Source organism: Staurois parvus, unplaced genomic scaffold, assembly GCF_062004578.1.
Source record: "Staurois parvus isolate SC_StPar_1 unplaced genomic scaffold, SC_StPar_1.0 ptg001112l, whole genome shotgun sequence".
NCBI lineage: Eukaryota > Metazoa > Chordata > Amphibia > Anura > Ranidae > Staurois > Staurois parvus.
In genome coordinates, this window is record NW_028318908.1 from 151,607 (window position 1) to 166,948 (window position 15,342).

Consider the following 15,342-nt stretch of genomic DNA (forward strand, 5'->3'; position numbering starts at 1 on the left):
CTGCCGACCTCCATCCACCAGAAATGACCGGCGCTTTCCTGGAAGCCAACATTCCGAACCCTGGCGGCGTCCATTCCTCTCTTCTGCACAATATTTACTACAGCCAGAACCGCCCACCTGTATGGAGGAGAAAGAATGACTTCCGGTTTCCGTACAGTTGTTGAAAAGCTGCCATTGGTCCATCCATCCAGGGGCGGGGGTCTCTCCAATCACATGACCGGGTTGATTCCGGCGTCTGTGCGGTGTGATGATCATTGTGTACATTTCCTGAGCGGTGGATTGGCGGCTGGAGAGGAGGGAGGTGGGTGTTAGGGGCCCCTTGAGAGGGTAGTCTGGGATCCTGGAAGGGAGTGTTGGGGGCCCCTGGAATGGTGTCATACCATTACCAAGTTTATATGAATTGGGAGTATTTATGGGTCTCATCTATCTAGCTGTTCTCATTATCATAGCCCCTCTCATCTTGGCCCCTGATTCCACCCATTGCTGCACTTGTGGCCCTGAATGCACCTTTTGTGGTACTTGTGGCCCCTTACAGCTCCCATCATGTCGCTCATGGCCCCAAGCTGCACCCATCTCTTTGCCCGTGGCCCTTAACTGCACCCATTGTGTCGCCCCTAACTGAACCCATAGAGTCACCCCTTACAGCTCCCATCGCTTCGCCCGTGGCCCCTAACTGCAGCCATTGTGTGGTCTCTTACTGCAGCCATCGCATCGCCCGTGGTCCCTTACCGCACCCATCACCCCCTAACTGCACCCATTGCGTCACCCCTTACAGCTCTCATCGCATCGCCCGTGGCCCCCTTACTGCACCCATCGCGTCGCCCGTGGCCCCCTTACTGCACCCATCGCGTCGCCCGTGGCCCCCTTACTGCACCCATCGCGTCGCCCGTGGTCCCTTACTGCACCCATCGCGTCGCCCGTGGTCCCTTACTGCACCCATGGCATCGCACGTGGTCCCTTACTGCACGCATCACTTTGCCCCTAACTGCACCCATTGCATCACCCCTTACAGCTCCCATCATGTCGCCTGTGGCCCCTAACTGCACCCATCACGTCACCCCTAATTGCACCCATTGTGTCTTCCTTTACAGCTCCTATCGTGCCACCCGTGGCCCCTAACTGCACCCATCGCATCGCCCCTAACTGCACCCATCGAGTCACCCCTTACAGCTCCCATCATGTTGCCTGTGGCTCACAACTGAACCTATCGAGTCACCCCTTACAGATCCCATCATGTAAATGTACCCATTGCATCTCCCGTGGTCCCTTACTGCACCCATCGCGACGCCGTGGTCCCTTACTGCACCCATTGCGACGCCGTGGTCCCTTACTGCACCCATCACATCACCTGCTGCACCTAACTGCACCCATTGTGTCACCACTTATAGCTCCCATCGCGTCGCCCGTGGCCCCTAACTGCACCCATCGCATCGCCCCATAACGGAACCCATCGGATCACCCCTTACAGCTCCCATCGAGTCACCGTGGCCCCTAACTGCACCCATCACATTGCCCGTGGCCCCTTACTGCCCCCACGGCCCTCAACGGCACTCATCACATCACCCATGGTCCCTAACTGCACCCATCACTGTTTTTAGCCTCCACTGGCACCACACACCTTATCATATCACCCCCCACCCCGAGCTCATTATATAAGTGTAGGTCTTATCTGATCTTTCCCAGGTCATCCTCCAGGACAGTCACATGTCATAGGCTCCACCCACCTACAGGTAAGCACAGGTCCTGAGAGGTTATTAGCTCCCCAGCTGCCCCCGCCCCTCAGTTTTGGTTTCCTGTCTCTCCTGCAGGCACATCTTGTTGCATTTCTTTTTTGTTTTTCTACTCCCTGATTCCTCAGGGGATCCCTCTGCCTGACCCCAGCTTTGTTACAGGTAAAAGGGTCCGCTGCGCTGAGTCTGTTTCTGCCACCAGATACTTGCACATGCGAGGACAGACCAGAAGCCCCTCCTTCTCTGACTGAGGTGGGTCAGTGACAATTGACATGATGGATCCCCGTCCCGGGGATGTCTGACAAGTGTTGATATCCCTTCCAACAAGTGTTGATATCCCGGTGTAGCTGTCTCCAGGCATATAATCAGAAGGTCGCGGGTGACTGCGTTCTCCACTTTTGATGGTGAAAGACACCCTGGGCTCCATGGGAGGAGCTTGTGTGCGGGATACCCGACATGGATTGTAGCAGATAAAATCTCCCAGAAGGGCCTACCACCACCAAGATCTGGACAGATCTCACTTTATCAGCTTTTAGCATTGTAGTTGTTGGTGTCCGCCATAGTGCTTCACTACAGAATATGTTCAGGCCCCTTGTCATCAGACAGGGAGATACCCCTTTCTCCTCCCTTGCAGGGGCATCAAATGTTGGAGAACCCATCTTCCAGAAGATGGTTCCCTTCTTCTTTTTCTTATCAGTCCTCTTTAGGCTTTTATGCCATTTTGGGTTTAGTTTTTAGACAGTCTAACATGCCTGCCCCTATGGACCACAGACTGGTAGGGATTCTATTCTCCTATCATCTTGTTCTCCTTGAATCCTCTCTTGGTTTGTCTTCTTAACCAGGACAGGTGGTTCCCTTTTACTTTCTGGGATCCCATCCCAGGCATATTTACTGGCTTGGACTCTGTTGGACACCATCAAGGGGTTGAGTCTTCATCTCTGAGAAGGAACACAAATCCTTCCTATGTCAGAGGAGATGGTTTGCTTCCTGCACTGGACAATATAATGAGTCTGTCTCATATTTGTTGCTCCCAAAAAGAGCATTTCCCTTGAAACCTGTTCCTCTCATCTATGCTGCTGGACATACTGTAAGGGAGAGTCTCACACTTTTAGGGATTCCTTAGCCTCTGCGTGGCAGGTTAAGCTCATCAGGAGAGAAACCAAGTGGCTTTCAGGATTGGTTGATGGATGATGCTCTTTGGTCTCCTGCTCCAGGATTCCCCTGGCAAGAATAGAGAAGACTTTAATGGTTTTGGTGGACCTGTCTACCTGGGAGAAGACATTAATGGTTTGGGGGAACCTGTCCACCGGGGAGAAGAAATTAATGGTTTGGGGGAACCTGTCCACCTGGGAGAAGACATTAGTGGTTTGAGGGGACCTGTCCATCTGAAAGAAGACATTAGTGGTTTTGAGGGACCTGTCCACCTGGGAGAAGATAATAATGGTTTTTGAGGGACCCGTCCACCTGGGAGAAGATATTATTGGTTTTGAGGGACCCGTCCACCTGGGAGAAGATATTAATGGTTTTGTGGAACCCGTCTACCTGGGAGAAGACATTAATGGTTTTGAGGGACCTGTCCACCTGGGAGAAGACATTAATGGTTTTGGTGGACCTGTCTACCTGGGAGAAGCCATTAATAGTGTTGGGGGCATGTCTACCTGGGAGAAGATGAGGACCTGTCCACTTGGGAGAAGACTTTAATGGTTTTGAAGGACCTGTCCACTTGGGAGAAGACTTTAATGGTTTTGAAGGACCTGTTCACTTGGGAGAAGACTTTAAAAAATTTTGAGGGCCTGTCCACCTGGGAGAAGACTTTAATGGTTTTGGGGGACCTGCACACCTAGGAATATGGCCTCTTCACTTTACTGAGGCACAGCCTGTCGAGGATTTCTTTTCAGGTGCTTCCCTTGTTTTTGGACTTCAATCAGGTGATGTTTCTTAGTCATGTGTGAGGGATCTTCTGTTCCTGGTGCCACAGATTGATTCTTTGCTGGATCAGGGAGATCAGGAACATGTGTTGTAGGTCTCTGGTTAAAGGTCAGGGATAGATGGGATGATTTTTTAGCAGGATCCTTCTCGGATTCCCAAGCGCACCTTTAGTGTATTAGCCAGGGTGTTTTTTTTTTTGTTTTTGTTTTTTTAAAGTGTCATCCTCAGGGTGGGTGTTCATCACCCTAGTCTAGGTCTAGACCCTATGTGGGAGAGTTACTAAAACTGATAGAGAATCTGGTGCAGCTGTCCATAGTAGCCAATCTGCTTTTGGCTTGTTCAATTAAGCTTTAACAAAACCTATAAGCGGATTGGTTACCATGCCCAGCTGCACCAGATTCTGTGTGCACCAACTTTAGTAAATCTCCCCCCTATATTCTGAGTCCTGCCTACCCTTCTGGTGTTATTTTCCCTGAATTCTGTTTCTTCAGTCTTGTTGAATTTGTTAGATCAAATTCTGGTGTTCATAGCGGACTCGGGAGTCTCTTCACACCCCTTGTAGGTTGTTGTGTAGTTTCTGGGTCAGGCTTCCCGTGAGAAGTCTTGCCTAACCAACCCTAATAGACTTTTTGCTTTTGTTCCTGGAACCTTAAGAGGTCATCAGGTTGTAGATCCTTTTTTTCTTTTCATAGGAGTTTTTTTTGTTTTTGTTCGCCTGTTTTTAAATAGATTCTTTTTGATCAAGTGAAAATCTGATCAGGCCTCCTGCCATTCACAGGAAGTGAGTTTTCTTTTTGCAACAGGGGGTTACAACTATCTTTAAAACTTAATTTGCAAGTTAGTTCCGGTCTATTATTGAATTAGCTTATACCCCCTAAGACCAGAATTTCCATATAAGGTTACAGCACATTGCTTTTTTCCAACTTCTTAGGCCAGGAGGGTTGGGGGAACCATTGTGCTATTTTGCAAAGCTGCCACATGGTCCAAGGCCCGGTCTTTATGAGATATTGCAGAATCCACCCTCAGGTTTTTTCATTCCGGTGAGGAGTTTTCAGTTTGTGGCAGGGGCGGACTGACCATTTGGAAACTTGGGCACTGCCCAAGGGCCCGGGGTCAGTAGGGGGCCCCATGAAATGCCCCTGGTACCTTTTTCATAGGCTTTTTTGAGTTTGGGCAAGGACACAGGGACCCCATGATCCCCTATTGCCCGGGGGCCCCATGAGTTGTCAGTCCACCCCTGGTCTGTGGTCTCTCTGGAAGTACACATCTTTGTAGTCTTTCATGTGACGTCCTGGAGAGTGACTTAAGAAAACATGAGTTCTTAACTTGTATCTCCTTTTCAAGGAATTCTCCAGGACAGCGAGTTCCCTCCATATGATTTTTCTTTGCTGGGTGAGCCTTCAGTTCTGGAGCTGCCGAGAATCTTTTAACCTCTCTGTGCTTGTGTTTACCTGAAGATGGGTGAAGCTTCTCTCATGTGACTGTCCTGGAGGATTCCTGGAGGAAGAATTCTAAGGTAATAACTTGTGTTCTTTTTTTCCGGCAGGTGGAGCTGGATTTACTTGATAGCGGAGCTGCTCCAATGTTATCTGATGAGCTGCAGCCTAAACCTGAGGTGATTGGTAACCCTATCTCCACCCATATTTTCTTGTCCCTGTAGCCATCTTTTACTTTCTGCTCTTCCCCCCCCCCCCCCCCCATCCCTATCCACTTTATTACCATTAAGGGATAAGTTCTCCTTTTTCCATTGCTGCAGCCGCTCCCCCTCCCTGTGACAGCATTGCATGGTACAGTTCCCCGTACTAGCTGTCACCTTTTAAAGATTGCGTGGCCATTAAGAGCTCTGCCCACACGGCTGCGTCATTTATTCATTCACAGTGTTCTGTAAATGAATGAACTACAACTCCTGACAGCCTTAGCGGCTGCTGGCTTGTAGTTCTCAATGAACTACCAGATTACTGTGGTAGTTTGTTGATTCTTCCCGCACATCCCGTACAGGTAAGCAGATATACTGACAGGTCTGCAGGAGACCTGCATGGCACCAGCAATCTGCTGATCTCTGTGCAAATCTTTCAAGGCTCCTGCAACTAAAAATAATAAATTCACTTTTTTTTTTATTACCTGCAAAAAAATGTGCATTTATAATTTTTGGTCAAAAGGTGAACTTATCCTTTAAGTTTCTTTTAGCTTTTTATATACTTGCTATGTTTTTATCACAACCACTAGCTGTTACCCTTCGCTGCCTTCCTTAGGCACCATGAGGCGTCACATTGATTTGATCTTTTTTTTTGTGTTTCAGCTGCTGGTGGAGTTTGTACAGAACGCTTCTATTCCGCTGGGAGAAAGTCTCTCTCTCCTGCCCGGGAACCCAGAATGCAGCTCCCTCCTCCTGCCAGGTAGACACATCACAGTGGAGTCAGAGGAGACACGGTGGACTGAACTGTGTGTGCGGGGTGGCTTTGTGGACACCTAATGCCCTGGTGCCCAACCTGCAGCCTGAGAGATGCGTGCAGCCCTTTGGCACTCATTATGTTGCCCTAAGGGCCGCTGCAGACATCAGTCTGTGTTTTTTTTACTGCAGCCTGTGAAGGAAAAATATTTTTTAAACATCTTCCAGTACTTAACGTGACTTTATTTCATTTACACTGTCTGACTTTTTTATTGTCAATCCTTTTCTCTTATCTGATATAATGCATCCTGCTGAAAAAATATCAAATGTGGCACCGCTAATATTTAAGATGTTTAGGGAGCACAAAGGTGAGAGTATAGACTTGCAAAAGGGAAGTAACAATTATGATCTTTAGGAATATCATATTATGTGACTTCATTCAAAGGGGTTGATTTACTAAAACTGGAGAGTGCAAAATCTGGTGCAGCTCTGCATGGTAGCCAATCGGCTTCTAACCTCAGTTTGTTCAATAAAGCGGATCGGTTTCTTTGCAGAGCTTCACCAGATTTTGCGCTCTCCAGTTTTAGTAAATCAACCCCTATGACTGTCTAATCGAGGATGTCCTCCATCTCCAACAACTTCTACAGCATATTTGCAGTTGTTTACCTCACTTGAGATGTAGATCATCTACTATTGCATGTCTGCAGTCTTCAACAGCTTTCTGTAGCTTTACATTGACTGCCTATTATGTTCGGCCCTTTGGTGATGTCAGGGTCCCCTTTATCAGATAAGTTAGCCACTGCTAACTTAAAGTCTTTCCCCATTCTGGTCTGCTTTGGTGTCAGAAATATTGTGTGGGATGGACAGTTGGAGCCGAGCATGACTGGCAGGAATCATCTATGAAGCCCCCCAGATTAGATGTAAGAGGGACAAGCAGAAGTCCTATATGAGGTACCAAGATTAGTTGTTACAGTGGGGCTGGCAGAGGTCATCTATGAATCTCCCAGATTAGATGTTTCAAAGGGACCCTCATAGGTCATCTGAGACCCCTAGCTTCGATTTTACAGAGGGTCCAGCTGAGATTGTCTATGAAGCCTCCAGATTAGATGTTACAGCAGGAGTACTAGATGTCCTCCTAGACTCCCATCTCCTGACACCTGTCTCCTTGGCTTCAATGGTGGGGCTATGTAGATCAATTTGGGTATTGTGCACTTTGTTTTTGAAAATATGTTGCTAATGTTTTGTCTTGCTCTGTTGGTTAGATGCCCCTGTGGTGCAGAGGATGCCATGTAAGGTGCCCAGCCCAGCGTTGTTGAACAGTCTTCAGGTGGATATTGATCCAGGTGCAGACACCAGAGATGATAAGAGCCGCGCTCTTTTATCACCTTCAGAACCATCATCATTGCTACAAGATCTACCAGCCAATGATAATTCATCCTTCATCCTCCTTAATCTTGCCAGATCAGGTAATAATTTCACATGCTTTCCTTCCCTTATCTGTCTGGTTCTACATCTTTTTCAGCCAACCTGCATACATGTGATTGTACCCACTAGCTTTGCGGAACCTGGGGATCTTCCACATTACCCCTTTCCACATCCTCCACATATTTCTGACCTATCGGGTGGAGAGAAGCATGTGTTAGTGTCCAGTGTGTTTTATTTAAAGTGGTGGTAAAGGCTGAATGTTTTTTACCATCATGTTTTCTATCTGTGCAGCAGCCCCCCTCCTAATACCCCCCCCCCCCCCCCCCACAGCCTCAGCTCTCCCGGGTCTTTCTCTCCTTATTGGCTGAGACACAGCAGTGGGAGCCATTGGCCAGTGAGAAGTGAGGGGGGGCATTATTAGGGCTGAGCTGCACTGTGTGTGTTAGACACGCAGAGTGGAGCTCGGGAGTGAGTGTGCACAAGTGCCCACAGAGCAAGCGGCTTGCTGTGGGGGCACTCAGCAGGGGGGAGGAGCCAGGAGAGCTAGTGGGGAACCTGAGAAGAGGAGGATTAGGGCTGCCTTGTGCAAAACCACTGCACAGAACAGGTAGGTATAACATGTTTGTTGTTCAAAAAAAAAAAAACAGCCAAGCCTTTAATACCTTTTTAATATCACTTTAAATACTGCCAACCCACCAGTTTTGATCTTGAGATCAGAAGGCTATATTTGTCTCCTGCCCTCTGGTCTCTAGCAAGTGCTTTTCCAGCAGTTTGATGTATACTGTGGCTTGAACCCAGTGTTCAAGTGTACAATTCAAACGCACACATTCCTGTGTTAAAAATGGCTGTGTGTATAAGTGGGTGCTGCAGCGACCGTCTGCTGGAACCGAACAAAATCAGCAAGGGAGAATGTCACCAGCACACCGAGGATCACCAATATGGGTCCAAAGGTTTTAATGAACGATCACATAGTTACAGCAAGGCAACATTTCGGAGTCTCGCAGGACCCCTTCATCAGGCATGTGACCTGCGAGACTCTGAAACGTTGCCTTGCTGTAACTATGTGATCGTTAATTAAAACCTTTGGACCCATATTGGTGATCCTCGGTGTGCTGGTGACATTTTCCCTTGTTGAACCCAGTGTTGTCACGTTGTAGGAGAAACACACCTTGAAAGTGACAGTGGTCTGATGTAACAAAAGAAATAATCATCCTTTAAAGCGGAGTTCCACCTGAAAAAAGAAATAAGTCCGCAGCTACAAAATCTGTAGCTGCTGACTTTTAAAATACAGACACTTACCTGTCCCTCGGTCCAGCGATATCCTCACCACTGCTGGTTTCACCAGCTGTCTTCTCTCCCTGGCGCCGGCATCTTCAGTGTCGGCACCTGGCTGTGACAGTTTGCGGCTTCACAGCCGGTGCCCACTGCACATGCGCTGAACTGAACAAACATGCACCAAAATTGCAGTAAGAAGGATTTTTTTTTTCACCGCAACTGCGCAATGAATCAGTGTGAAGAGCGCCATAGGATTTAAAGGGATGCAGTTTTCTTCCACTTTTCTTATGCTTTTTTTAAATCTGATGAATGCACCAAAAGCGGATCAGAGTGAAAGCAGCCTTATGGGGTTATTTACTAAAACTGGAGAGTGCAAAATCTGGTGCAGCTCTGCACACAAACCAATCAGCTTCTAGGTTTTCTTGTCAAAACTTATTTGAACAAGCTGAAGTTAGAAGCTGATTGGCACCCATGCATAGCTGCACCATATTCTGAGTGCTCCAGTTTTCGTAGATCTCCCCCTAAATGTCTTCATTTGGACCCAGAATTCTGCATGGAATCCACCAGGTTTGTCATAGCCTCCCTTAATCAGGGAGACATTCTGCCCTCTGTGGGTATCAAGGGCACATACCTGTGTGTCCTTCTCCTATTTCCAGCACCTCAGTAATTCCTATGCTTTGTGGTGGGTCCTCTGCCCTTCCAGTTTGTGACCCTTCCATCCAGCCTACCTTCTGCACCTTGAGTCTTCACCAAGGGTGTGACCCCTGTGCTAGCTTTACTGCATTCTCAAGGCATTCCCATTGTGGGATATATAGATGACCTCCTGCTGAGGGAACAGTCTGTTTTGGTGCACAAAGTAGCTCTTACCGCTCAGACATTTCAGAGGTTTGTCTTGTCTTGTCTTTGGTTCATACGTGATCCAAGTTTTACTAGGTGGATGTTCAGGTCTTTTCTGATGCTTCTGATGATTTCTTTGAGCATAATGCCTAGTACACACGATGAGAAAATCTGATGAAAAATACAGCTTTTGGAGTGATCATACGATAATCTGATGGTTGGTACACAGCTTTCAAAAGCCGATTATGACCGTTCATACTAAAGTATCCGAAAGGACAATCACAGAAAGTGTTCTGGTAAGATAACAGAACAAACCGTTTTTGTGTAATCTCTACAGTATTCGTCTGTTAAAAAAAATTGTGTGACCAAGACCACACATGCTTATAAACGAAAGAATACAATACATCATTGCGGGATGTTGAATTCTGTCCTACGAGAATCTTCATAAGTTTAGTAACCTATTCATTTTCGATTTGAGACTAGCATGCAAAAAGGAAAAACGGACGATTATTCATCAGATAGTCTCGTGTGTACGAAGCATTAGGTCCTTCAGGTGGCTCTTTGAACTACAGGTAGTCTCCAGTTCCTATGGTTTGCTCACCTATCAGTTGCACTGCTTCTGGACATCCAACAGTATGTCCCCCTCAATGGATGAGAGAGAAAATATTTTTGGGTTGAGGGACACAGGGCCAGCCCCTCTCTTTCTGATCATGCTTATTTTTGCTTGGTTATTCTGCCAGAAATTCACTCCTGTCCTTGGGTGAAAATGCTTATCTACTGTACTGAATCTATGAAGGAGCAGTGTTGTGACTCCACCAACCAGACAACTCCTATTCTCCATCTTCATTACATAGTGGGTGGGGGTTTGTAGTTTACAAAAAATAACTTTTACCTAACTTGTAAATTACAAAACATAATTTTTTGTTTCAGATTTCAGTTCAATTCACATGTAGTTACAAGCATACTGAACATTTGGCAGGATCTACAGATTGTTATACTTGTAGATGTACAGTAATATACCTTTAAAAAAAAAAAAGAACACTAACAAAGCCACTACATTTTATGGAATAGCATTCTACAATATATTATTTGGGTTCAGATATTGTTTTAATGGAGTGCCAACTTCATATCTCTTTTGTTAAATTCAGCTTCCACTACTAACTTGATTTCTCTTCCTCTTCTAGGACTTGGCTCACCATCGGAACATTTAGTCTTTGTTCAGGATGAAGCAGAGGACTCTGGAAATGATTTCCTGTCCAATGATTGCACAGATAGCAGCACGCCGTGGTTCCTGCGGGTTCAGGAATTGGCTCATGATAGTTTGATTGCTGCCACTCGGGCGCAATTGGCAAAGAATGCGAAGAATAGCAATAATGGTAATAACTAGTGGAGGGACCCCTTTTTTTTTTTTTTTTTTTTTTTTTTTTTTTTTTTTTATCCACGTATGTCTGATGTTAAAGCTTGGAAGTCGTCCATATGATGATGTATAGTCAAAGTCCTTTAACAGTGTTGCATCCTCACTGTGCTCGTTCCTATTCTTATACCAAATGACAAGAATGCTTCATAACAGCACTGTTATCTGTATATTTATTAGACTTGTCTTCATTGTTTTCTCTTTTTTTTTTTGTGTATTATGTAATATATATAGAGTGTGTGTATATTTGTGTGTGTGTGTGTATGTATATATATATATATATGTGTGTATATATATGTATGTATGTGTGTGTGTGTATATATATGTATGTGTGTATATGTATATGTATATGTATGTATGTGTATATATACACACACACATTTTAGATAGATAGTGTATGTATAGAATCTTTGTGTAGTAGTTTGTCCTTTTGGCTGGACAGCTTGGCCATTGGGTAAATATGGAAATGTAAGTTCAATAAAGAAGGGCATAATTAGCTGAATAATATACATGTTCATGCACTTATCAGAATAAAGGATTTTTCACAATACGGGTCATTTAAACTAGAGATTGGGTCTTTTGCAGTAGTGATTGAGGTTGAGGTTGGAATGTGATGGTTTTTGGACTAGGCAAAAAGTTATAAAGATCTAGACTTATGATATTTAGAATTTTCTCTTTTATTTTTCAGTTGAAATTTCACTGAATAATCTCCCAGAAATTGAACCAAAAGCTACTCCATCAGAGAAGCGTCTGCACTGCTCGTACCAGGGCTGTGACCGTGTCTTTGTGTGGCCGACACACCTGAAATACCATCTGAAAACACACAGGTAACTTTCCTGCACCAATATAGCGAGAGGAGTGCATTGGCTTTTTGTCCTTTTATGTGAACACTGTCATTTGCTAAATTACAAGAGAAGCCCCAGAATTGATACCTGCGTGTCGGTCATCTCTACAGCCTGGGTGTTGGTTGTATGTTAGTGTGCTAGGAATTTAAGTAATGATCCATGGAATCATAGTTGCTAGGTCAATTATACCAACATCGCCAGGATTCTTTCAAATGGTACATATGGAAAGATGGGGCTTTTCAGGTACATAATATTGAGAATCCGTTAACTGGTTTTGGTTAATAATCAATATATAATCATTTCAAAATATCAAGTCCAGATAGAGACGCTGTATTGAACAAAAACCACATCCACCAATCTGGTGATCTGAGATGCGTTCTGTGATCCCTATCTGAGGAGCTCTGAGCTGGCAACCTTTTATCACTCTGTTTGGGGAGAACTGAAGCATACTTAGTACAATGATGGGGTATCCAATTCTGTACACATTTCTTAGACCACAGGTCTATTTCATCAGGATAAATGGAGGTAAAGAGCTCTGAAATATGCATTATAACTTTGTAAGTGTACTTTCTTGCAAAACTCTTTTTAGCAAGCTTCTCATCTGGAGTAATCTGTTTGTTTTTATACTATTTTGTGTTACAGAAGTACACAGAGAACGTACATTTATTGTTGTTATGTTAGAGATTAATGCCATAACGTGTATTTCCACTTTTTGCAGCCAGAAAGTGTGATATTGTATTTCCAATCTCTTACCTCCATTTCCCCCGATTGAAGTCCACTTTTGGTCTAAGAAAGAATGGGATACCCCATTGGTTGTTTGAATTTTGTATGAATACTGAATGTTGTATATATTTGGAATTACTCCTTCTTTTTTTTTTTTTTTTTTTTTTTCTTTTTTTTTGTTTTAATTATTATTATTACTCAGGAGGTTGTTCAGATACTGTGATGTACACAGTTTAACAGTAATTTTAATTGATATTTTGAAATAAACCAATACATTAATTTTAACCAAAACTAGCCAATTGATTTTTGACAATATGTACCTGAAAAGTCCCATCTTTCCTTATACATGATTTCATGGTGTGCCATAAATTTGTGATCTTTTTATTCCTTAACAGAACGGCTCCTAAACTTCGTAGCAGATATCCCCTCTTGCTTGCATTAGCATAGATGTTTTCTTCTTGTTTGATTAGATAAAGATATACTGTTGCATAAAAGACTGCAAGCCAGACTATATAGTTTACAGGAAACATTCCAAGTGTGCTTCCCCCCCCCCCACCCAGTCCCTGCTAAATGCATACTTACCTTGAAATTATGGCCTTCAGGGTTTTATCCTGCTAGGAGATCTTCAGTGTGCTGGCTTTGCTTGCCAAGCATATCCTGTCTCAAGAGATGAGCCTAGACAACCCTATGAAAAGCAACTGTACAGGTGTAGACAGCACATGGAAGAGGTTGGCAGTGGGATGTAAAACAAACCCGGGTGGTCACAGGAATAATTACAAGGTAAGTATGCTTCCAGGGAGGTGGGCTAGGTTAGCACAGTGGGGGGGGGGGGGGGGAAGCTATAAAATAGCCTAAAGGCTGAATGTATTAATTCAAATATCCATATCAGTCCAAATATTAGACAGATTTCACTGTAAATCCTAGCTAAATCTCATCTGAGATGTGTCCTGTGATCTGAGGAGGAGATCTGAGCTGGCAACCTTATCACTCTGCTTGGGGTGAACTGACTCCCCGCCTCACTGCTCCTATCTTTTTGTTTTCAGGAATGACCGCTCCTTTACCTGTCCAGCAGAGGGCTGTGGGAAGAGTTTTTATGTTCTTCAGAGGTTAAAAGTCCACATGCGCACTCATAATGGAGAACGGCCATTCCTGTGCCCAGAAACTGGCTGCGGGAAACAGTTCACAACAGCTGGAAACCTGAAGAACCATCTCCGCATTCACACTGGTGAGTGGTGGCAGCGGCCGCTAAGTCTAGGCTTGTGGTTGACTGTTTTACTGATGATTTGTCTTCTCTCAGGAGAGAAGCCATTTGTGTGTGAGATGGAGGGGTGTGGCCGATCGTTTGCCGAGTATTCCAGCCTGCGTAAACATCAGGTCGTCCATTCAGGTAAAGACTTTCTATGACCCTTATGTCTGAGTTATGGTATAATGCTGTCTGTATGTGACACTGTTTGGCCAATGATAGTTTTATCCTCAGTAGCCACTGTTTGGCCAATAGAATAAATAGGAAAATTCTGCTTAAATATGTAACTGTATTGTAGCCTGTTATTGTGTGGATTGCATCCTTCACATGCAACTAATCCATGTCTTTGGAAGATATGATTTTCTTTTGCCAGCCTTCTCACATATAGAGTCCATGTAGCGTAGACCTCTCCGTTCTATAGAGCATTATAGCAGGTAATAGGGTGAAGCATCTCACATTGTGTGTGCCCTTCCTTTTTAAATATTAGAGTAACCTGTTAAAAAAAGCACGTCTGATGCAGGATTTGCCAATATACTTTGTACCTACTAAGCCAAACCTCTGACCTTCACGTACTTCATTTTGTAACCAGAAGCAGCCATTGTATGTGCACACTGTGATAAGGCTCCTGCTTATATGTGCTGGGCAGGTGTGAAGTCTCACCAGTGTCCCATCTGTGGGAAGAACTTTTCCCAGAGTGGAAGCCGGAATGCTCATGTAAAAAAGCATCACTCCGGAAAGCTGCAAGGTAGGTGCTGCGTCCTGGAAAGCTGTAAGGTAGGTGGTCATCCTGAAAAGCTGTAAGGTAGGTGGGCCTCCTACAATCCTCATGGGTTATGCTTGTAATGGGGGGAAGTTGGGTTTATAAGTTGCATAGCTGTGCACAGAATAGTTACCTATCATGTTACATACAGTCCATTTTGGATTGAGAAGTTTTGCAGATATCAACAGGAAAAGTCCAGTTTGGATTTTCAGGATTTACTTTCTTATTTCAGAAAACCGTAGAATGGAGGAGCATCTCCAGCTGAGTGAAGACACCTTACAGGACTCTTCTCTGCTCTCTGTGTCATCAGACAGACACTCCTATGAAGAGGATGTCTCCATTTTGCTTAGCTAAAAACACTGACATAACTCTCTGTAATTGGTTTTGCTGCGCACATGGAAATAATATATTGAAAAGATCAAGAACTGTCTGAGGAACCAAGTCTTGGACTTTGACTGGCTCTGGAAAAACTGATAAACTGAAGTCCTGCAGAGTATGGGGATGCAAGGAACATTCACCTCTGTAAAGGAAAATCACTTAATGTATGGACAGAATCCAGGCCCTCACGTCTTCCGAAACATGACAGTCTGTAAAAGCACATTAAATGTGAACCCCCCCCTTCCACCCCCTGCTACTAATTTGGTAAAATAAACTCTTTCCTGGCAATGGTTTCATAGGTCAGTAAAGTGGTGTAATTAAATCATACCACTGCCATCCTAGGAATAGGTCACATCATAACTCTGGAAACTATAATAAAATTACTTTTATTTTA

The 15,342-nt window shown here is 44.6% G+C and overlaps 1 protein-coding gene across 2 annotated transcripts; it reads left to right on the forward strand.

The window, feature by feature from the left end:
* The first annotated feature begins 160 nt into the window (after window positions 1-160).
* Window positions 161-15,342, forward strand: ZNF410 (zinc finger protein 410). 2 transcript variants are annotated; one of them, XM_089658915.1, is made up of 10 exons: window positions 162-301; window positions 5,206-5,274; window positions 5,959-6,055; window positions 7,311-7,514; window positions 10,770-10,961; window positions 11,688-11,826; window positions 13,611-13,792; window positions 13,865-13,954; window positions 14,457-14,555; window positions 14,803-15,342. In XM_089658915.1, exons 2-10 carry the CDS (start codon window positions 5,242-5,244, stop codon window positions 14,922-14,924), a joined length of 1,158 nt encoding a protein of 385 aa, XP_089515041.1. In that variant the 5' UTR covers window positions 162-301; window positions 5,206-5,241; the 3' UTR covers window positions 14,925-15,342. The 2 variants fall into 2 exon arrangements, with proteins under 2 accessions (XP_089515042.1, XP_089515041.1); XM_089658916.1 differs by lacking the exon at window positions 14,457-14,555 and having other exon boundaries at window positions 161-301.